At 34.3% G+C, this 25,617-nt stretch overlaps 1 protein-coding gene across 1 annotated transcript in view; it reads left to right on the top strand.

Moving 5' to 3' along the window:
- Window positions 1–25,617, top strand: part of LOC118269840 (suppressor of lurcher protein 1) — a 436,792-nt gene that overhangs the window by 58,118 nt on the left and 353,057 nt on the right. The window contains exon 2 of the mRNA XM_050706782.1: window positions 667–725. Coding sequence (XP_050562739.1) covers window positions 699–725 — 27 coding nt within the window. The 5' untranslated portion in view covers window positions 667–698. The remainder of the gene's footprint in view (window positions 1–666; window positions 726–25,617) is intronic.

Here is a 25,617-nt window from a genome sequence, read left to right as displayed (position 1 = left end):
TTTAATTTATTGAATCCATTTCCTCATGGCACTCTTTCAGGCTAAAATAAAACGATCTCAGCAAACTAAGTCTTCATTTTGGATCCATTTTCGATATACTATCTTTATATCTACTTTTAGGCTAAAACATTGAAAGCACTAAAGACTAAGTTTAAAATAAAGTTTAAAATTGAACTGGCTATAATTTTGAGTAGGTGTAGTGGCTATAGTTTCATATCTGAGTTGGATCTGTTCAAAATCAGATCGCGTGCAGCGGGCGTGACTGGCAACTCGCATCGCACCGCATTCGATGTACACATTTTAAGCTGTACAAAACCAGCATAAATTGGCCGTTGAAAGTGCTAAACGATGATACAAAGCCAGACCATGATAAACTGGTTTTGTATACCTTCATGTGTAGCAATGTGAACAAAGTTCCTAAACATTTTTAATTGTTAGGTCGTTGACTCGGATTATTAACGTTTCAGTTTTATTTCGTAAAAGGTCAATGACTTATGAGCTGTTGATATGAGTATGTAAGGAAAATAGAACTTCGAAATTCTCCGTATTTATCATTGAAAAGACAGTGTATAATGTTTATTACAATGAGACTTTTATATGAACAAGGAATATGAGTACGTCATTAGAAAGTATTTTATATTAAAGAAATATGTTTTATTGTTTCAGGATTTGTTCGTTTGAGGCGATGTCGGGTCGCCATGGGGCGAAGTGGTAGTGCAATGGAGGTATGTTATTTATTAAAAATGAATATAAGCTCATTTTAATAAGAAAACGTCACTTATTGTAGAGGTTCGGCCTCTATTTGGCTCCACACCTACGTCGATAGATTCATATTGATCTACATTCAAAGATTCATCATCATCATCAACCTATAAGTGGCCACTGCTGACCAAAAGCCTTTTTCACACGGAGAATATTTAACACACATTGACTTTGAAGAATAAAAAATATAACCTATTTGCTGGATAGAATAAGTCAAGCTAAATTATTATACTTAAAAAAAACATTTTGTCGTTATATCAAAACGAAGACAATTTACGACCGATAATTTGATTCTTTGTCAAAGTTCTTAATTTAAACTTGGTAATTGGTTGCACCGTATTCCCGAACTCGAGCTATATTCGAAACCCGATTGGTTGGCAAAGTACACAGATAGGAACTTGAATCAACTGTCATACGTTCACATGGTAATTAGGCTTTCGTAATGTGCTGTTCGTTTGAGTTACATCAAAGGAGGTACGAGAGTGGTCGGTACTCATTTGTATTCGTCGATACGTGTGAGCGTTTGTTCTGGTAATCACTCTTTGGTATAGAAGATACGTTAATAAGAGCAACGTAAACGTTTGTACCTACATAAATTTGTTTTTGGACTCCTGTGTTAGGATACCTGTCATATGAAAGGCAATTATGTCATACACTTTAAAAACGTTGTCCCACTCTGGGATTTTCTTCTGTGTCGTGGGTGCCATTATAAACAAACATACAATTTTACATACACATAACACCTAGACCTGAAACAACAATTTGTTGATCACACAAAAAGTTGCTCCGTGCGGGAATCGAACCCGCTACACATTGCACGGCAGCCAGTTGCCAAGCTGCGCCAACCGTATAGTCGAATTCAATAATTAACTATGAATAACTACCACTTAATTACTACACAAATACCAGGGTACGTTAACAACAAATACCCTTAAATGAAGCTGCTAATAAATAGTTCTAGTAACCTGTTTAAAACCGATTTTATTAATAAACTTTTTGCAAATCACACTATCTCTACATTGTCAAAGTGCATAAAACAAGAACGTAAAATCTAGAATGTTTCAAAATAAAATTTATGTTTAAAACTTCCAGAAATGCAACGAAAGGATAACAGATTACTGCCACTTAGCTTATCGGACACACATTTCCCCAGCAAAATGGTTTCTCTACATTGAGCTATATATTTTAAATTCACAAACTTTTCTGACAAATAAAATCTCGAAGCACGCTGGAACACCGACGGGATTAAGTCAAAACTACGTTTTATTGATTGATGCAATATGGTGATTTGATAGTCCAAAATGTAGTTTGTGATCTACTTACGTTAATACCTATGAAAATCTAAAAGAGAATCTAATACTGTTTCTCCTTGTCATTTAAAAAAAAGTTGTTTTCGATTTTCGAATGCAAACTCACATTTCTACCTTTATAACCGGTCACCATGGCAACATTTTAATTACACGTCTCTTTCCCTTACACATTATACAACTTTGTATACCAGGAAATATCCTCGTACACGCCCCACATAATCTTGTACCACTAAAATTACTTATTACGAGCATAGCAGTTAAATATTATGGCTCTTCCTTTGTTAATTCTGTGCCCATCTATTTATTTTCCTTACACAACTATTATTTTCCTACGAATACGACTGACATAAAAGTGGTCGTTACAAGACCATTAAATGGTAACATTGTCCGGCGTACGATTTCATAGATACGGCAATAACATTCTACTTTTATGGAGTAAACACCGATTTGAACAAAGAACGTGTTTGATTTTAGAATGTGGATGTGTTTTGTTTTTTTTTTGGGGTCAAGGACGTTCAGGGTTCCTTGCTGTTCATTTTTACATTTTATGTCACTTTAAAATAAATAGGGGACAACCCCCATTGTAACGTTTTTATAAGTATTACGATTATTTTATAGAAGAGAAAAAATCTCTAACCCACAAACAATAACAGAATATCAAAACACAAAACCAGTCTAGAATAAAAAATGCACGAAATAAACGAACCGTTCCCAGCTCCAAACGTTTTATATCCCCGGGAAATATGGTTGGATGTAATGTATCATTATTAAAATGTCTCAGAACATTGAAATGAAAAAATAACACATTACTGAACGTATTCCAACTGCATGTTTGTTGGAAAACAGCCAGTTACTTATAACTAGTTTAAATGCAGTCCTTATGGGTACCAGAATCGGGTCGCGAACTTGGCCGACCCTCGCTTTTTCCTTGTGAAGTGAGTGGAATTCCAAACGGAATTTGAATTAACTTGGTATTTCAAAGTCGCGGAAAGCTAGTGAGGTGTGAGTGTTGTAAAAATAGGCCTTATATTAATGCAAGTTGCTTGGAATCTCTTTAAGTGTGTGCTATCCTGGTACCTATGTGAAATAAACGTTGTCGATAATAGTTTATTTAGTATTGATACTTTTTGAAAGATACAATTTTTTGCTTAACCTTGAAGTAATGTTAGATTAGTGTTAGTTACTTACGGTTTCTGAGATATAGCATCCATGTATTTAGGAAATTCACAAATGAGTGTAAAAATACGCACAATGTTCAATCAAAAATAGTCTAGATCAAAGATACGTTTTGCATTTTTCCATCACACCCAGACTACAATATAACTGATTTAAACATCCTATATTGTCCATTGTGCATAAAAAAAGAAAAAAGATAAATAGGAACATAAAAAGTTCACAGGATAAAAATTGTTCGGGAACATTCCAGAGATAAAATTACTCCTTAAGAACTTTCGATTGGGCCAAAAACTTTTTTAATATCAACTTTAATGATCTCGATTTTCGTACAGTTTTAATGAGAATATATTTCAATTTATTCGAGTTAAATTCAACATTTATCGATGGCCTATTATAAAAGTTTCTTCTCGTGAAATTGATAAAGATTTATGTGTTACGTATGTATTAAATTTAATGATTAGACTTTCGAAATGTAATTCAAATTACAAAGAAAATAATGATGACTAAGTTAAATTAATGAACAAATACGTTTTGAATAAAAAAATATTATTGAAAAATTTGAGTACTGTGAAATCAACGTACAATAACATGAATGAATAGGAAATCGACAGACTGCTGCAATGGTTTGGTTCAGTTATTTAGAAAACAGACCAAATTAATTCAGTGAATTGCACGTGGGAATCCTCGAAATATCTAATTAGTCTATCAGCCAAGCCAATACATACATAGGAATGCCTTTGCAAGGTTTAATTTGGAAACCAAAGCAAAATTCCTCAATCCCCCTACTCTTCAATAACATGAACTGGTCCACCATAAATTTGATTAAGTATACGCTTCACAAGCTTTATTCCGATCCCGTATACCATCGTCCAAACAAACACAACACTAATAAACTCTAAAATCTCAATTTCACGTGAAATTTAATTGTGAGCTTAATTGCGAAAGGGATACAGTTGCAAATAAATGTACGGATTCATTTAGTTATTGCGAGTGTATGCATTAGGTTTCACAGGATTTGTAAGTTTAAAAATATGACCTTAATTTTATTTATAGCTGAATATTATTTAAATGATGTTTAAGAATATGTCAGTTAGCTAGAAAGATGCCCACCGTAGAACGAATCACCCTCTTATAACAGAAGTTTGCTGTATTCCTTAACCTTGTCAGGCGGTTTGGGCTCATCTTATTCGTCTTTCAAAAACTGGTTCAACTTTAAACTATATCAGGCTATTTAGATCGTCGTAGCCCGATTCCGACCACAAAATGGCTGATGATTTATATCAGTCGCTTATCTACATTACACAAAGTAGACTGTAACTGATTTAGAATTCGGACTGGACACGCGCGTGTAAGCGCCTTGAATCAAGGCATTGTGGTAGCGAGCTGTGTAAATTACATTGTTTGTCAAAAGACGTATTCAGGTCACGACAGTCTGTTTGGTTTTGCATCAGTTTGATGTGTTGTGTCGAAGCCGTGTAATAAACGTGTATGTACAGACCCAATCTGGTCAGCGTTTTTCACGTACGAATCGATGAGATCTGTTTGTAGACTTTGTGTTGCTTTTTGTTGAGTTCTTTTGAGTTGATTGGATGCCGTATTGGAATTTGTTCGATAACTCTGTCCATTTTATTGTAATCAGTGGACTATTTCCTATTGTAACTGATCACCTCATCAGTTTAGTCATTGCAAACCCTAAGGTTAGGTATCATACATTCATACATAACTTCACGCCTGTCTCCCATGGGGGTAGGTAGAGACAATGGACCGCCAATTGCTACGACTTTTACATACCTCACGACTTGTTAATCGTAAAACTTTTATACTACAAAAGTTCCTAAAGTTGTAATCCCAAAATATTCTAATTCAAACTAGAGATATGGTGCTAAATATATTTGAAACAAACCCAACAGAATAACTAATTCAACTTTATATTATTTCGTAAAAATAGAGGCGACGGACATTGTAAGCGTGGACATGGCTTGGGCATTGAGAAGTTTGTGAAAAAGTGCTATAAAATAATGGCGTGGAGCGGAGCTTGTCAGCGGGGTATCCTCGGGTTCTAGTTATGAAACTGTACTGAGACAAGAACATAGATACTGCTGCGTTTGTGGCCCAAAGTTAGAAGAGAAATCGGTTTGAATGTATTGAAATATTACGTTGTTTAATGTTGGTCTTATCCAAACGGCCGATGTGAAATTCGTGTGTCATTAGCGACATCCATATGTGTATGTGCAGCGTGGACGTTTTTTGGCTGTTATAATGATGATGAAATAAAGATGTTACATGAATTCTTATTCTTATTCCAGATGGAAATTTTCTTGTGCACAAGTCTTATCGATATTTTTAAGGATCCTTTGCGATATTAAAAGACCATAAACGTCTATACTGTGAGTTTCATTTGGAGTTTTTTTTATGGATTAAACCGGTAAACGAGCAGACCGATCACCCGATGGCAAGCATCCTAGCCTATGGACTCTTGAAACACCAGAGGCGTTACAAGTGCGTTATCGGCTTTTTGGGGATTAGGAATTTAAGGGTTGTTGGGGAATCGGGGATTGGGAAGGTTGTATTGATAGTATATGTGATTGATAATGAAGTAGCGAAAATATCTCTTGCTGTTCATTCTACTCTTAACTCTCAACTCGCTTCATTGCTTACATTGCACCCTAACCCACAAGCACGGTATAGCGCAGTTCAACGTTCGACAAACGATACTCCAAGTTCCAAACTCGGCATCATCTCGTTTTGTTTGTCGTTAAAAACACTGGACCAGTTGAAATTGTCACAAAAACACTTTAAGTATTTTAATACTTTTTTATCATTTTCACTACTACAGACTTGCCTTGTTATTTTTTGTTCAAGTGGAGGTAAAGAGATGTCCGGAATTATGAAGAGAGATTGATAAAACTTTAAATCTTTAAGGATTTTTGTACCATTCTCTGAGTGTTCCATTATTAGCCCGGAGTCAGGAAACCGTTGGTCCTGGGTCTAACCTCTCTCTGGTTGAGTCGATCGGCTGTCCCATCGGCAATTGCTTGTGCACTATAATATCAGTTAGATAGACTGGCTACCGTGATCGAATCGATCAGCAGATTTATTACCTATATTATACTTTACTCAACCCGGATATTAAAGTCTACAATCAGTACATTAAACCCCTACCGTAGACTAATTTATTTTTCTTGTCTACATTCTAATTTCCCTTAGGCCAATGTACTTTAACTGAGGGTTGTATTATTTAACAGGGAAGGGTTCTTTGAGGACAATGAAAGTGACAGGTTGTGAGCCCTTTGATAACCTGAACTGAAACAGATATAATTTAATTAATTATTAGAGAGATATTTCTATACAAGTAATGTCTACTTAGATTTCTTTATAAGATTTTTTACTTTAATGTTTTTGTTATACAGTCGAAAATACAATGAAAACAATTTACAGATTTTCTTACAGGAGTAGGTTTTCTTATGTTATAAACGAGCAGACGGATCACCTGATGGCAAGCAATCACCGCCGCCCATGGACACCCGAAACATCAGAGGCGTTACAAGAGCGGCCCGAAGGGGTAATTGGGCCTCCGGTAACTTCACTTACCCAACGAAAAAAAACGCAAGCGTTGTTTCACGTCAGTTTTCTGTAAGGCCGTGGTATCACTCCGGTTGAGCCGGCCTATTCGTGCTTATGCATAGCTAACTCAAACTTAATTTGTTATGCTGTTGTCTATAGTTAATAGAAATCTACAAATTTGGCTTTATAGTGGGCGAAATGTTCCTCCATTTCTGACTGTTTACTTTTACAGTTTGATATTTAGATGTGTTATTAAGTTCTTGGTACTTCGTTTTGTTGACAGAATTTTATTGTTTTTGAAAACTTTGAAAGTCATTCCAGGATTGTTGAAAACTCTTAATTTTATTCCCCGAAGATGTGGGCAGACAAGTTCTTTGTATTCATAAAACAAACATTGTTTTCTAAGCAAGCAAGTGTCATGTATAATTTTAGCGAACATATTACATATTAACATCAGTCCAATTCCACTTACCGCTGGATATACGCATTCCTCCGAACTCGATCTTCCACTATTTGCCTTAATCTATTATCATGCATCAGATAATTGTAGGTTTTCTACTAATATTTTATTTTTATTTTAACCAGTAGGTGCTTTATACACTTCTTGATCTAAACACAGATCAAAAAGATAAAAACAAACGATATTCATAAACAATTCACCATCAAACAATAATGACAATATAACCCCAGCCCAAATTACTGAAATCCCCGTCAAAATTAACATAAGTGGGTCCTCATTCAGGCCGCAACTTCCACGATTGTGGCAACAAAGGAAAAAGTTGGGCCACTGTGGGATTTCCAGTCGAGACAATTCGTCCCAATTTAGAATTCAACAGAATTACCACACTTATACAGTTTATCACGAACTTCTCTATGTAGACGCATTAACTGCTCGGATTTCGTGCGCTTGAAAGCGAAGCATTGAAAACTTCTTGCATGTGGGAAGTAGGATTGGTTGGTTAAATCTTTAAGTCAGGTTACACATTTCGAAAATTATTTTTGTGGTACACTCTTGTAATACAATAGATATTACGGCAAGCAAGGGTAGCTCCCCGCGCGACCAGAACCAGACTCGTGCGTACGGCGATCCGCACGCGCCTCAAAGAGCAGACCACGACCAAATGGGGTCCAGTAGGGCTAGTGCCTAATCTGGAGCTACGAACTACCTAGCAGGTTTACCGGGGCTCCTGCTCGGTAAGAGTCTGATACTCCTTCTCTCCTCGCCCAAGGGAGAAATAATAAGACGATTTTCCCCCCATAAAAAAAATGTTGTGTTTTCGCTATTTCATTACTGTATCTGAAGAACAAAACAATGGCGACAACTTTAAAATGAATATTGATATTTTCTTGCTTCCACGAAACGGAACAAAAAAAAACTCAGCCAAAGGAATCAGTAACAACAAAAGTTTTCTCACAAAAATAAATTCCATGTAATTTACCGTCTGACATAATAACTACGTTGAATTTATTCCGATGAATATTCATGTTGTCTGATTCAGTACCGGCTGAATCACTGTTACCTATAAAATATGAAATTTTTATGAACAAAATTCTGAGTTAGTGGCGCTATCAATTTTTCCAGTGCATGTAATGATCGCTCCACGCGGTCTAAAGTTTCCTTGCACTTCTCATGATGCCGATTAGAGTCTTATTTTCCATAAAATTAAAAATTTCTTTCATCTGCAATTTCATTTAGTTTTAAATTTTTAAAAGCTTTAACCCCTTTGTGTTAATGTCTTTCGGAGTGTGGAATTAATATAATAATGAAAGTAGTTTTAGAAGAGACACGGATAATTATGGAAGTTTCAATTGAAAAGACAAATTGACTCTAAGCAATAGATCTGACCAGAAATGTTCAAAACTTGACATATTCCAATACATAAATTATTATTGTAAAAGTTAGTACTATTGTTAAACTATTTAGTTATTAATAATATTCAAACTGAAACACGAACTGTATTGTATGAAACTTAAACTTCACTAAAGTCTAGAATAACACAAAAATAATCTAGAAATCATTCAATTAACTCAAGCCCTATCAAGTTTGCCCTCTTTGACAAATTCGACTCTAGCAATATCCGCCAACACGTTCAAGGAATCACTTAAACGTTATACTAATATAGACTTTGCTACAATAACAATAGATCTTAAAATTACTTAAGTGGCGTAGTAAGGCAACGCTGGCTCTAATTTGAAGAGTGATCGGTTGTCACAAAAGAGAATAATTGTTACGGTGCGTATAATTAACTTAAACTTTTTTCCTGATGACTTTTATTTGGGTCATTAAATGCTCGTTTTTCTTTTATTTCTTCGGTCTTATTATGTTGAAAAGAAAGTAAGAAGAAATTAAACTGTTTGTGTTTTCTTTCCGAGTGGTAAATAGGAAGGTTTCATTATAAGTAAGTGTGCTTTGGGTGCCTCAGAATGTTGTGTAAATTTTTGATGTAACACAATACTTATTTGCATCTAATTGCTCAAAAGGTTATAGTGCAGTAAACTAATGTACGAGTAAGTTCTGTAGGTAGCTATATCATACATGAAAATATTTTTTATGTGCTACTTTTGGACTTAAAAACGTTTTCTTACAGAGAAGACAATAACTACAAACATGATCTAAAATCAGAATCAGTTTATTATAAAAACATTGATTTCTAAAGAATAGTACGAAATTTCGTTAAACGTAAAACAAACTCGTACGAACGCTCAAAAATAATAATAACTTTAAAATTATTTGGCTTTTTCCACATAAAAACTTATAAACAAAATACTTACTCAAGTTCTAAGTTTTAATGAGTATCATCTTACTAAGACTGCGCCTTCAAATTTCATCTATTCATTACTTAGGCTTATCTGTTCATAAGTTAATAAAACAATAGTACTAGTACCCACTGTTCCAAACCAAGGAGTAAATTAATGATCAAAAACCATCTCAGTACAATTGTACATAGTTCTAAACAAAACACCATTCAATTCCATCTTTCAAATACATTATTGGACAATAAGACATCTATTTATTATTTCTGTTTCGGAGGGCATTAGGACGATTACTTATTTTGATAAATCTTAAGGTTAGTGTATATACTTTTGTATTTCATTTAAGGTAACTGCTAAGGAGTGGAATTCTTTGCCGGAGTCTGTGTTTCCTGATGGGTATAACCTGGGTGTCTTCAAGGCCTGAGTGGGCAGACATGTCACGATTGCTATCCCCAATTCTCGAATCCCCAACAATCCTCTTATGCCTAACCCCCAAAAGGTCGGCAGCGCAATTGTAACGCGCCTGGTGTTTCAGGTGTTCATGGGCGGTGCCGATTGCATACCATCAGGTAATCCATCAGATCGTTTGCCGGTTTGTCTATATCTATACTTATAATAAATCTGTAGAGAGGTCAATTCTGTACATGAAATATATTTCCAAAATAACTATCAGCGGGTGATTAGTGATCGATACTGACGCCAAAAATGCAATCAGATTTTTTTTGTCTGTCTGTCAATACTTTTGCTCATCAAAACTTTTAATATAGACTTAACAATAGTTAGTATCTACTTATACATTTACTCCACCTAGTTTAGGTCAAAACGCGTTGAACGAAGTGCGTAAACGTTCTTCCAGTACTTATACGAAAGCCGGCCAGTTTCCTGTGACCGAAGTGACCGGATGGTAGAAGGAACACGGAACATTAGCCAACCCCGAATTGAGAAGCGTGAGTGAACAAAAGGATGTTGTTCACACTGTTTAGTCATTAATATAAGAATTTAATGGTATATAATTATGTAGTTGTTTCAAATAATACGTTTAGATAAGGTCCATATTGTAATGAAATGTAACTTAGAAGTATCAATAAATGTGATAGTGGTACAAAATGTTTGGCGCTGCGGACTACCTAGCGGGTTTACCGGGTTTCGGCAAAAAGGAGGAGTAGGAACGGGATGGTTTTTGGTCAGAAAGAGTTTCACGTTCCCTCTTAAGTCATTGGATGATTTTCCTTCCTTGAAAAAAGTACAAACAGCTTGCGAGGAGTCATTTCGATTGATGTAATTTAATCTGATAAAAACAAGAGAGATTACAGAATGTAAAAATATGACAGAAATCGCAAAGCATGTTAAAGTCAGAAAAAAATGTTCTTAGTTACCTTGATAACCAAACCTTCTTAATAAGAGGAAAGTTAAAGTAAGCCGCTATTTTAATCTATTCTATTTTACTACCACTCTTGAATCTTCTATTATAATCAGTAAACTGTAAAGAAAGATACCAAAACACGAACACAGTTTCCATCCACACCAACAAACAAAAAAAAAGAAACTGCTATTACAACATGAGATATAATAAAAAAAAAGAAACAAAACACTCGCAATCTGCACTGTTCTCGTCCGTATTCAGAAAATAAGACATAAGTTTTGTATCGGAACACCATCGTTGCCGCGAAGTTGGGACGCCTCGAGCCGTTAAAACATTCAGCCTGTACGATGCGACTGTACGCAAATAACTTGTTTTGTGCATTGCATACAGGATGATATTTTTAGATCTGCACATACTTGGAGGTTGGCCTTTCAAAGGATAATGGACTATAGAGCTGTGTTTTTTGGGTTTTGATTTCGAAATCAATTGTATGATGTGGTAGTCATTTGAAATTATGGGAAAGTACCGATTAGCAACAATAGAGAGTTTTGCTAAGGACAGTCCTTTATAGCTACACATTTAATAATCGTATTTTTTTATTCGCAGCCTGTCTGTATCAAGTTTGTTACGAATATGACTAATTAGCAAGCAGCACCATTGACAGCTTATATTTTTACATTTTTTTAATTTAAAACTCTGCATTATTCATTTACATAAATGAAATAAGCCAAGACAGAATTACGCAGCACACAGAGTATATATTCAGTTGGATATAAATATCACAATACAGCGCGAATTTCACTTCCCGGCGCAATTTACAATTGCGTGGTAGATACAAGATCAGACAAAAGAGTGAAATATTATGCGAAATCTTTTGGAAATCCGGAGACGTTTTTAGACACACAGGCGTACCTTCCATATATGTAAGTATGTATAATAAGAAGAATTTTACTTTGGATTATGTGTTTTACAACTAGATGCTACTCGCAGTTTCGCTTACGTGTTCAAAGGGAAAAATAATAGCTGTTTCACAAAAGTCATAGATTAAAATCTTGAAAATCTAAGGGATCAAGTCCGGTTCGAAAAGCAGGGGTAGGAATGAGGTAGTTTTTAGTCAGTAAGAGTCTGACACACCTAAGCGCGCCCATTACTACCCTCAAAAAAATGGAATAATTAATGTATTAGACTTTGCTATCATCACACGGCTCCAAAATCTGAACTAGAATAATGAGTTCATCATGTTAGTTGGTAACTACATTTAATTAAATGTTAGTTCAAAAACATTCAACAGTGTTGTTATTTTGTAAAATGTAATGTACGTAATTATTTTGTAGAACAACAACAATACAGAGTCTGGCAGCTTCATTTTTGTGTTGATTTGAATTTAGTAGAGTAGAAATATTTGTTAATAGTTGCATGTTGTTAGTTTTCTAATTGTAAGGCCTCTGGTGTTTCGGGTATCCATGGCTGAGTGTTATAAGTTAAAGGGAAAATCATGTCTTCATTTTCTTTATAAAAAATTGTCCGAGATTTGATGTCCAAGAGAAAATCAGCCAAAATTATAATATCACAAGTAAGTTGGAGTATGAAAGTTGGTATGTTATACCCACTTATCTTGGACATCGTGACGAGACGGAGAAAGTTAAATGGGGAAGAAAATGTATGGGATATTTGGACCCGAGTCTGGTGCTAATTCACAAACTACTTAATCCTGTTTCGTAGGACCAAGTTTCCGTGGGACAAGATTGAGAGTTGGAGAGCATGCGCTATGTTGGATGAATTTACAGATCAATCTGTTTTGGTAAATGTTTGGCCTCTTTAGATTTCTTGCAAGCAAGTAATGGAAAATTTGGTCCTACGTGGGTTGATCTTTTATTATTACAATAAAAGGTCACAACAAAAGACGGATCTTTTATAATAACTATCATGTGACATACTAAATTAACTAAAAATCACGGTTAACGGCGATGTTAACGTCGAAAGTAGGCTGCGCGACGTCGCCGCGTCTACGTACGTTGCTCATGATGAAGTCCTTCTGTGACTCGAGGTTCGTGCATTTTAGTTTAAAGACGAAATCATTAAAATAATAGAAAGAAGACCCACGTAAATACAGTCTTCACTGCAGTTGACGAATGACTACTCCCCACCGCTTATACTTACATACCTGTGCTTAAAAATATTCATGTCTAAACACACACACACACACTACACACTAAATAATCAAATGTGTTCTAGTCCTGTTGACAGCAAACTATGTTTGCTTTATCAATTCAACAGAATATAGCTATTAAAATCCTTTGGTTTTAAGATCAACTTTCTAGATTCGACGACCGTCGTCAGAATTAAATGGAAGGGCAATTAATTTATTAAATGCAGTATTACTTGCGCCACGATTTAAACTTACTTCATATTACCAAGCAACTTTCAGGGAATCCTGTTTATTACTTTGATAAGAATATTTCTTGGACTGTTTAATACTTCATTTAGCTCTGACTGTGACTCTGTCAAAGTACTACTTTGTTTGTAGGTGAATAAATTATAAAGTAGTTGATTATGAGAATTTGTATTCCTTTTCAAATAGTAACTAAAAAGCACTTTAAAGGAAATTGAGTCGAACTAAATATTTTAATGGAGTCGTAAGTCTATTAATTTTTAATGTACCCAATTATTTATTTAATTGATATAGTGCACTTTCAACTCTCTAGTTTTCTTTTATGGAACAAGCCGGTAAAGGAGCAGATGGATCACCTGATGGTAAGCAATCGCCGCCGCTCATGGACACTTGAAACACCAGAGGCGTTACAAGTGCGTTGCCGGCCTTTTGGGGGTTAGGAATTTAAGGGATGTTGAGGAATCGGGGATAGGAAAGATTGAGAAGGGGGTTAAATGGGCCTCCGGTAACCTCACTCACAAAACGAAACACAATGCAGGCGTTGTTCCACGTCGGTTTTCCGTGAGGCCGTGGTATCAATCGGGACGAGCCGGCTTAGTCGTGCCGAAGCATGACTCTCTTACACACAAACACTTTTTATGAACAAAAGGTGACATAAATGTCCATTGTTGTCTAGGAGACAATCAAAACCAAAATCAATAGCTCTCAAATAAACTACTTGAATACACTTCAAGCAGTTTTATCGGAGTGCCCTCAAAGAGATTCGTATAAGCAATTCTTATAGAGTGTATGACAAAGACTAAAAGATTACAAAATTTCTTGGGCATTTTACTTGTGTCTGTTGTCTGCGGTTTTGCTCGCGTCAATATAGGTTTTTTTTTGTCAGCTATTTTCACATATTTAAATTTAAAAAATAACGATTTTTTTAAAAGCTTGTGTATCTACTTCACATGCCATCATTATCTTCACATCACATATCGGTTTTGTTTAATTGTTTTATTTGTCTTTGTTAAAAAAAAAAGTTTTTTAAAAAATAGCTTTTACGCAGCCTTTTCAGCCTTTGTCATATTAACTAAACGTAAGTACATAAAAAAATTCGCTTCAATCGATGGCTTCAATCTGTTTCAAAATTTATTAATTTGCACGCTCACGTGCATAGGAACATAAATCATACATTGCAAGTAAAATACCTATAAGCTTGTTAAATCCATCAAAATTTAATCGATTTAAAGATCACACAGTTAAAATAAAATAGAATGTTACAAACAAACCACTAGAAATTTCAAATTTAAATATTCTTTTTTTTTCGTTTGAAATTCGAATGCTTTCAAATTCTAAATCTGAATCGCGTCTTAACGGTTAATAGCAGTAAAATAAAATAGAACGTTACAAACAAACAACCGAACATCACCTTCAAATTTAAATATTCTTTTTTTTTCTTTTCAAATTCGAATGCTCGAAGTTCTAAATCTGAATCGCGTCTTAACGGTCAATAGCATAGGCCGGTTACTGGCCGCTTAACAAGGCCCTCGATGTGAGAGCGGATTAGATGTCTCGTCGTATCGGACGTCCGACCTTAGTGATGGCTGGTGAGTCTTCAGATCTGATGTTAATCGGACATGAAGGACACGTGTATTGGAGTTTAAGTTACATAATACGAGTATGAGAGGTATTGTGATTAGAAACATCATCTCTTTTTAATCCTAATAAAGAGTTAAGAGATAATATTATCTAACAAGTCGTTTGGACATTGTACAGTGGCATTACGTGCTATAGTGTGCACCTCTGCCTACCTCTTTGGGAATAAAAGGCGTGACGATATAAAAAAGTCATTTGGGAAAATAATGTAGACCTTTCTTTTTTCATGTCTGGTCTGTATACCAGCAATTGTGCGTGATAGAAAGAGCACCTCATTAAATTGTCAGAAAAAATTGTCACATACTATAAAACTTATAAAAATCAACTAGTTACACATGGTCCACTTTCCAAAATAGCAGAAACACAAATGGTTTCCAAATAAAATACTAAGTTCAAACAAAAGACAAACCAAAACAAATTCTACTAAAATCAGAGCCAGTGTATTCTTGACGCGTCCATAGCAAGTTTAAAGCCGCCATCATAGCGAACATTAGCCGAGAAGAGACATTATCGTGTTGTAAACCGGAGATTTAACAGCGTCAGGTAACATACTGGGAGTATCATACTAACCACTGGGGATTCTACCAAGGAGGTTCGTTGAAGGAAATTGTACAATGTACGTTTTAATCTTACGAACATGAGTTCTTGAAATAGATTGCTTGTCGGCTTTTCTTCTGTTCTGTTGGAAAAGTGGCCTTTTGAGGTTTGGTTAGGCTTGATTAAGTAAGTAAAGTGTATGTAATATACTGGTGTATCAATTGAATTTCGTGTTTGACAGTGCTTGGAAAGAGGTCTCTGTTTTGACAGTTGGGTGTAACCACATTACTAACAAACATTTGTACAAACTTATCGCCGTAATGTGCACCTCTACCTACCCCTTTGGAAATAAAATGCGTGAAATTGCGAAAACCTATTGCCCAAGGATAAACATTAATATCTCTTTATATTTTCTACAATGTCCAATTTGCTTTCACTGAATAGTGGTCGCAAATTTAGTACTAACTGGTTTAAAATTGGCGCTGGATCAGAAATCGTCAATAGGGATTATACGGCGGTCATTGCTTATTCTCTCCCAACATGACAAAAGCCATTTGCCAGCGTGGAATTAAATGGTGATTGGCTTTTGAAGTGGAATAGCTCATACCAATTTTTTGCCTGGCAAATAATCCGTCTATTACAGGTATGTAGAAGACCAAAAAGGGATGTTAATTCAAGGGACATGTTTAAAATTGCGAAAATTTTTCTAATGACTGTGACTTCCAAAAGTACTTTATAATTAAACTCCCATAAAAAAGAGTTTTGAACTTTATAGGTATAAAAACTAGGTTAAATTTAGAATGCTAAAAATATCGCTCTATACGTCATATCTTATCTCAACGGGAAACTCGTACTAAAAAGTACCTGTTCAGTAAAATAGCATAATCAAATAAATCGCATCGTCCATTTCGGGGGACTCGCCGTGATATCCTGTTATGAAAAACGAAATAAATTACGGTCTTCTACGTTTTGTTGTTATAAAAGGCGATTTTCGAATAAAACGGGAATGAGACACAAAATTGTATTACACTGCTTTTTTAAGACTTGATTAAATCCAGAGATTGAATAATGTAAAAAACTTGGTATGACCTTGAACTCAATCTTATTTTCATACGCGCCGAATGTCTTAAATTGCTACTAGCCACAAACAGATGGGCAATAGCACCTATTAAGACCACGATAATGACGATGATACACAGTAGTTGTTTTTTAAGGGCTAAAATCATCCAATGACTTCTCCCGCCGAGGCGCGAGGGAGTGTTAGACTTTTATTGACCAGAAACCACCACGTTCCTACTTCTGCCCTTCGAGCCGGAGCCCCCGTAAACCCGCTAACAATAGTTACGCTTGAAGATGTCAAATAGAAAGTATTTTTACAGTTTCTACTAACCTCAGTAGTGGCTAGTAACATAGATATCATTTTAATTTTATTACAATAGTTAACTAAAAAGTATTAATGTGACATATCCACAAGGACCGCAACACACTATGTTGATGTCATTCTCAGATGAGATATAATATCTTCTAGAGATAATGGATGTGCAAAAGAAACAATTGAATCATTTTTGTTCTCAGTATCGCAGAATGTAAAAAGGCTTCTTTAATACCGAGAGACAAAAATAATAACAATTTTATTTACTTTTCGAACACCAATTCATATATTTTAATTAAAATCGTGTAAGGTTTCTCTGACGTGTCGCAGATAATAAAAAGTATAAGTAATTGGCACAAAATACTTTTATTTTTTCTGTATTTTGAAACTGCATGTTTTTAATTATTTTTTTTATTCCAATCTAAGAGAAGTTATTTTTAATGTCAGGAAAATTATGACATGGTGTCATAATTTGGTAAATCTTTACTTTTAATTCAAAAATGTCTGGGTTTTTACTTACTCGTAGATTCATTAAACTAAGCCAACTAATTCTGACAATAAAAGATCTCTAGATGAAGCTTCCAAAAATGTTTCAATTTAATGATTAATTTGGCTCCACACTGAATTATTGGAAAGGTAACAACTGAATTAATTTTTGCCATTCAATTTCAATATTTTATACAAAAATCTTTCAATAACTTTTAAATCTCTTTATTGGATCTTTTCAATTTTGATAGTAACCTAGTTAGACAAATCGGTGAAGTTTTACTTTAGTACCGGACCTATAAAATAGATTTTTCATTGGTATTAAGTAAGTATAATACAGATAAAGATAATAATATATAATAGGTATAATACAGACCGAAAAGATTTTATAATCACAAGAATATGAAATCTTTTCAGTCTAAAAGTTAAGATTATTCTGTACGAGTTTGCTTTATGTTGAACGAAAACGAAATGAGAGTGTGTTCGGCGCTCTGATTAGCCTGCCAAAACCGTTCGGAAAAAACAGTCAATTAGAGCGCGGAATGCGCTCTCCTTTCGTTTTCGTTCAACGTACAGTAAACTCGTACTAAGGGTACAGATACTTCCCTACTATAGGGTGTTTTAAAACATGTTCAACAAAAATAAATATCAAAATGTAGCTCGACCGGGTAATTGAGTTTATATTTTTTTATTTAATACAGCAGTCGGAGGTTACTCACCCTTTGAGTCAACACTTAAAGGAATTAGCGACAGAACCAATTTATATGAAATTCTGATAGACTAATATTACAAAATTACCCTTTGATCTAACCAATAACGTATACCAAAGATGTTGAAGATATGTAACCCAATAAACATATTATTGGCAATTTCTTGCCTTCTCAAGGATCTCATTTATTCGCATCTTGTCTTTTATTTAGTGTAAATTAGCAATTGACGCTTTTTGTACAAAACATATAATTTTATCTATCGAGGTTATTAAATGTGTCAATCTTTTTTTTTTAACTGATGAACATCATCATTTGTACCAGTTTGTCAAACTGTTCCTAACTAAAACCACGTATTTCGATTCAAGTGTGACCCGTCTGTGGTGATCTTATTACTCTTAGAAGCTTCGGGGAATGTTGTGTCCTCTTCAAAAACTAGTCAAATCAATGAATAGAAAAGGCAATTATGAATTTGTCAAAGTTTTGACATAATAATTGCATTGTAACTTTCGTGAGACATACTAAATTAATTATTATGCGATTGTCAGGACAATCGCCGCGTCGTGGGTCGCGGAATGCTGCTCATGAATATGAGCCTCTAGCATGGCTTGAAACTAGTCGAGTTCCTCGTCAAAACATTTCGTGAGTAAGCCGATAACATAATTTGTCGAATTCACTCATTAATTGACTATTTTTAATACCATTTCTCAAGTAAATGAAGAAAATTATACATTACTTATATTTTTTGTGACATCGTCAACATAAAATAATTTTTATCCTTTCCACATAATCCATCATTCTAGATTACTTTATGAAGGCGTATCAAATGATTGAAACCGAAAACAAAATGTACTATTAATCTTACATATTAGAAACATTTTTCTTAAGCGTATAAAGGATTAAATATAAGAACAACGGGATCAAAATGAAAGGCATATTCCGCTGTAATAATATCTTTTAATATTAGCTATGTGCAGGCAGACTTTATATTATGAAAGGAAATTACATTGCTGAGAACTTTCTAGGGTTAGGTTTGTTTAATATAAATAACTTTATAAAAATGTAATATTCATGTTATGTCACTTCTTGTTAATCTGTTGTTCAATCATACGAGGGTTTGTCATTATCTTCAAGCTTGATAGGAGGTTGGAGATCACAGTTTCGAGGATTTAGGTTTATCACACAACACTGCTGTTTCTGTCAAATATCTCTCATATATCATCATGCCTTTTACTCCGAAAGGGCAGGGAGAGGTGTGCATTACAGCACGTAATGCCACTGTACAATGTACACCTTTTCACTATTTGTGTTAAGTCCCATGTAATAGGATGTGAGTCTGTTACCATAATTATACTGGACACAATTCGTGCTACTACTGAGAAATTTACGAAAAGCCAAAAATTTTTTTCCGTCTAATATGACAAATTGTAGCCCCATATTTAACTCTTTCGGCAGCAGCGAGAGTATCCATGCTACTGAAAAGTAAACTCTATAGCTATAACCTATCAACATCGAAATTCTCTTTACCTTACCTCTCACAAGCATTTTTTACTACGACTTTTTAAGGAGTCTTGATTGATTATACTTCAGTCAAAAAGGTAACACATAATCTTGGAGATCGCTATAGAATTTCCCTATAGGATCATTCTTTCTATTACCTCTTTACTAATAAATATCATTGCAAAGTTCTTCCAATAATTTTCTTAAGTAATGCTTGTAGGAATCAATGTTTCTAACTCTTTATTTGCAGTGTATCTGTTTGTGGCGGGTCTATAGCCTAATTTTCCGCTATTCTGCATTTTAGTAATGCCTAACGTCCCGTAAAGGTCTTGCTTGGACTGACCCTTCGACCTTGACGATTCGAAAAGAAAAAAGTTTATGTAATAACTGGACGGACCGATCATTTGTTGACCTTGAAGATTACAAATCTCAGAAAAGAAGGAAGTTTCTTTAATAGGTTTATGTGATGTATCTGTTTAAACTAATTAGTTATTTAATTGTTTTTCGGATCATAGAAAGGTTCTAATCGTACGAATGAATTCAATATGCACTTCAATAAGTTATTGGGTGTCCATTTGTCCAATGTAAAAAACTAATTTGATACATTTATTGTAATTTTCATGAGACATACTCATACACGAACGTCGTGTGTTACGGAATGTTCCCCATGAATACGAGTATATAAGCCTCTAGCAGGGCTTGAAACTAGTCAAGTTCCTTGTCAAATACTTTCGTGAGTAAGCAGATAACATATTAATCCTCTTAGATACGTTATCGAATGTATCCCATGAAAAGTTCAATTAACGTCATCAGTTTTTTATTCTCTATCCAATGTAAAAAAATATTTAAAATTTCAAAAGTAGGTACCCACACTCAATCTATTTGAATAAAACCCACCCAATTTAAATACGTCACTGCATGAATGCGGAGCTTAAGGAGTGAAGCGGCTCCTTAACTCTGCATGCTGTAACAAAGGGTACTATAAAGACTTAGTCAGATTATCTACATAAAACAAAAGACGGGTAATGAACTAGCTCAGATTCAGTGTTGCGTCATCGATTTTTCTTTTGTTTATTGTATGGAACAATGTAGTTGTGATTAAAAATGTTCTCTTGTAGTGGAAAACGCTTTTTGCTCTCCTAGACAAATTTCGTAAATGCTAGTTGAATCGATAAGGTAATGTATGGGTTTGACATACATTTTGACATTTATCTTGTCGAATGTCAGTGTCAATACCATACTTTGATTTTTCTAACCGTTCGTTTAAAATATTACTCATTTCAATCATTGCCTTGTTGTATGTTTATCGTACATTATACTATTAATGATCTAGCGGCAGGTACCCGTAATTTGGAAAAAATATTTATAGTAATACATATTCCTAAAATACCATGAAATCCCATAATAGCTTTTTATAAATACTGATGTAGTAATAGAGCAAGGTTTCTGTTAATATTATGAGTCGTTTTTGTAACACTATTCTGTTATTCGTATATTAGATTGGTTTTTAATTTATTTATCAACAACAGTTCTAAGAAAAACGTTTCGTGTTTTGTATGCATATTTTTTCAATTCATAAAAATATTACTTTTATCAATATTCAATTTCACTATTGGTTTCATAGAAAACTGAACCTCATAAATATTTTTGTTTGTTATGCTAACTAGTTTTCTGGTTGCGGATTTTGTTACCCAATAAAATACGGTATCAAGTGGAAAATCTATACTTATAATAAATCTGTAGAGAGGTCAATTCTGTACATGAAATATATTTCCAAAATAACTATCAGCGGGTGATTAGTGATCGATACTGACGCCAAAAATGCAATCAGAAATTTTTTTGTCTGTCTGTCTGTCTGTCTGTATGTTCTTTATAGAAACAAAAACCACTCGACAGATTTCAATGAAACTTGGTACAATTGTTCTTCATACTCCTGGGCAGGTTATAGTATACTTTTCATCACGCTACGATCAATAGGAGCAGAGCAGTGAAGGGAAATGTTGGGAAAATAGGAGAACTTATTCCATTTTTTAAGCTTCCGTCGCGTGTGCAGCCTTAGTGGTTAAAGCTACATAGAAATCATGTATGACGGAAATGTTTTCCTTAAAATTGTTTAAAAAATATTCCACGACAGCAAATGTCTATCTCTTATGGTTGACTCACAATAACACGTGTAACTCTCGATAGCGTAGTAGTTCGGAGCTTTCTGATTATATTTGTCTACTCTTATGTTTATAACACTCTCATTCATCCCCAATTAAAAAATGTTAACATTATTACCTATTTAATAAAAAAAAGAATCATAGAAATCGGTACAGAAACACCAATGATTTACATTAAGCGAAAGTTAGCATATTTAGTATAAGTAATAACGTTCGTTTGTGTGGTGGAATAGTAAGTAGGTATCCATCCTAAATGAACTTATATCTACTATACATATAATAAATCTGTAGAAGGGTCAATTCTGTACATTGAAAATATTCAAAAAAATAAATAGCAGGGGGTGTTACTGGATCGATACCAAACCCAAATATGTGATTAAAAAATGTTTTGTCTGTCTGTCTGTATTTCTATTAAATTGGTATAATCATACCTTATTATCCTGGGCATAAACTACAGAACTTTATTTACTACATAGAACGCGATTCAACAGCTATTTTAGCTCATTTCTTTAATTTATTTTGGGCCTTAGCCGTATTTATTTATTTATTTTATTTATTTTCAGAGTCTCTCAAAATGGAGAAATAAAACATCCACGCGAAGACCCTACGCGCGGACGGAGTCGCGGGCGGAAAATTCAATCATAAATCTAAATATTAGTTTGAACCTAACTAAGATTTATGGTTTGTGACATGCCTATTTTCGTCCGTATACAGAAAATTATTTATTAGTTTACACTGGGTTGATTGAAAACGTGGCCGCCCACGCCAGACCTGGCCTCACATCATATTGGCAAGAAGTGGCGGGTATTGGAATGACGTGGAGCGAGGTGAAGCGTGAAGCTCAAGACAGGTCGCGATGGAGAACTTCTGTGGACGCCTACACTGCTCCCCATCTAGGGGGACACAGGACCTTAAGTCAAAGACTGTATTAATTGTTAATGTGTATATTTTTAAATGGTTTCGTGAAATAAGAAGCTTTACATCAACAAATATATTTTATTTTGTTCAAAATATCTATTAAATAAAAAATGACATTATAACCCATTTTACAATTTTTACTTGTATAAAACCTAAGAAAAACTTCCAACTTCCAGATTCGAAAACATATCGAATAAAAACGCCACTTACTTTATAAACTCCCTAAGAAATGTCACACCATTTCACACACACATACTTAATACAGGCTGTTCACCTCATAAATCAAGGCCGTCATTATCAAGTGAGAAGCAGAATGTATGTATGTATGTATGTATGTAACACTGAAGGTACTCAGAGGGCTGTAACTGGGCTAAGTGTGGACTCATTAACTCATGCCTAATGATGTGCCACTGTCTTAACTTACCCCTCGCTTTGCTATTCTATTAAATCACATCTGCGTCGTTTCCAAGCGAAAAATGTGACCTATTTTGTTTACCATCTCTATAGGCCTAGATTAATGACTATTTTATTCATTTCCGAATCTGTTTCTGGAAAGTTTTTCAATGTGCTAGACTTTTTGTTTGTCCTAAATTATGTATTCATTTGGTAATCGCTTTTTCTTGAAGTTTCTTTTTGGCATTCATTGCGGATGAATAGTTTTTTTTTGTTCATAAAGTGATTGATGTCTTAGTTTTTTCAATTCTTATTTGGTAGATAAAAATCTTTTATAGGCTAATAATTATGACATAGTTGTCTGACATCAATATCTACTTATGTTTCCACATTAATGTCGGTATGTCATAGTTTAAGAAATATCGTACAAGAACTGTAGAAAACCTTTGAATTAAAGTAATGTAACGATATCGTACGTGAGTCTTGTATGAAGTGAGCAAGAGGTGCATTGCTGTAGAAGTGAGTTAGTCTTTATATGTGATCGTATAAACATATTCATCCTTATTATAAGGCATTAAAAATAATAAACAAAATAGCTGTACGAAAAAGTTTAATGATAGACTTAGTATTTGACAGTGATTGAAGTGACGGGACTTTAATCGCTAGTGGTGCCACCTAGTCTGAGCAGAAACTAAAGTATTAACAAAAACACTTCCTTCTTAGAAATTTTCCGCTTTTGTTGATGCAATACTAATATATTTTAATGTTATCTTAAACCGAAATGTTTATCCATCTATCTCAATAAACTCCTAGACATTATAATACACAATGATACTCCGGATCGCAGTTAAATCACTACCCAAAATTACCCATTTATTACACTCATTAACAAACCGTATCTCTGAGAATGGAAATGATGGCAGTTGCTATCACATGGTATTTATGAACTCTACTCTACTATTGAGTCAGTCAGTGAGATTAAACTGTTTATTAATTGTTACCGTTTTAAAAAATCGACAGAAAACGCAAAAGTAGTTTTTCTCGACAAAGAAATCTTTCTTATTCTTTTTTATTTATAAAGTGTTGCCCCACAATAGGATTTTCTCCTATATCGTGGATGCGTTTACAAACATAAAAGTTCACATACGTATGACACCCAGACCTAAAATAACATAATTTAATCGTTAAATGATATATTTTCAACATTATTAAACGGGAATCAAATCCACTACAAGCTGCGCGGTAGCCGGTTGCTCAGCCACCGCACCAACTGTGCAGTCTGATCTGAGACCCCTTGCTTGGAAGTTGCACTTGTATAATAAAAAATCAACCACATTAGAGTAATTGGTTACACAGCTAGCCAAAAATCTATTTGCAAATCATTTAAACATGTCTTTAAGATTAAAATATTTTATTATAGTGAACGCAAAATGAACGTTAATTAATTGATTAAAATAATCATTTACAATGTATACCGACCATTTAATGTATTGGAAAAAGCAAATAAACTCGAATAAAAGTATAGCACTATTCGTATAAAAGAGGTCGGTTTTCGTCGAAAATGTTGAAACAAGTAATTGGTTGTAACAATACTAGTACATTGAAACTTAATTAAATTTTAAACCGTGTTTAAAATGGTGTCGACAACGAAGCAGAAAAGGCCAGATTTTTCACTTGAATATTTAATATGCATTGCTTTAATTTTGGTATTTATTATTATTATGCCAATACATTAAGTATTACCATTATAGTATTACCATTATAGTATTACTCATTTTACTCTTTCAAGGTAAATACATGTATATGCCGTAAAATGGAGTGAATAAAATTCGAGGGGTTAAAGATATGGAAGAGGGGTGAATAAATATTGGGAAAATGTTTTAACATCTATTCATTCCTTTTCTAGTCTATTCCACCTTTGAATTTTATTCACCCCGTTTTACCGTTACTTAATATTCGTTTTGACTCTACTGATTTCAAGTCACACCGGGACTCTTACTAATAAGCAGCGCGTGTACGACGCAGCATTGCCCTGTGAATCATTTACGAAGACTAGATATTTTGTAGAACATAATGGAAAAAGTTTTTATAACTAAATCTAGGATTTAAAATAAGGTCACTTACTAAGATTATTTTGAAGCATTACGTAAGTAACACTTATGTTAATTTATTTAGACTTAGGGGCTAAGTGGAGTGATTAAATGCTAAAACCCTCTTTTGATAGACAAGTTATCTAGTCCCTAGGCGGGAGAGCTTATGTGCTTTATTCAAAGACTATCTTGTCTAGATACATTCTATTTATGTAATGAAGCATTATACTTCATTAAGGTTATATTTTTCTTTTAAAGAGGGAATTGTTCGGAGGGCTTAGTAGAAGTTGGTCTTACGTTTAATGAGATCGCAATGATGTTCGGCACTCTGATTGGCCAACGTGAATAAACCAACCAATTAGAGCGAACACGTTCTCGTTTCGTTTTCGTTTAACGTAAAGCAAACTCGTACTAAGGGTACTGACTTTTGACTAGATGAACGAGTAAACCTATTATCCCATCAAAAACATCCTGTAAAAAACCCAAGTCTCGC

The sequence above is a fragment of the Spodoptera frugiperda genome, chromosome 30 (assembly GCF_023101765.2).
Source record: "Spodoptera frugiperda isolate SF20-4 chromosome 30, AGI-APGP_CSIRO_Sfru_2.0, whole genome shotgun sequence".
Taxonomy (NCBI): domain Eukaryota; kingdom Metazoa; phylum Arthropoda; class Insecta; order Lepidoptera; family Noctuidae; genus Spodoptera; species Spodoptera frugiperda.
The sequence above is the reverse complement of the archived record's forward strand: the minus strand, read 5'-3'. Positions and strand labels throughout refer to the sequence as shown.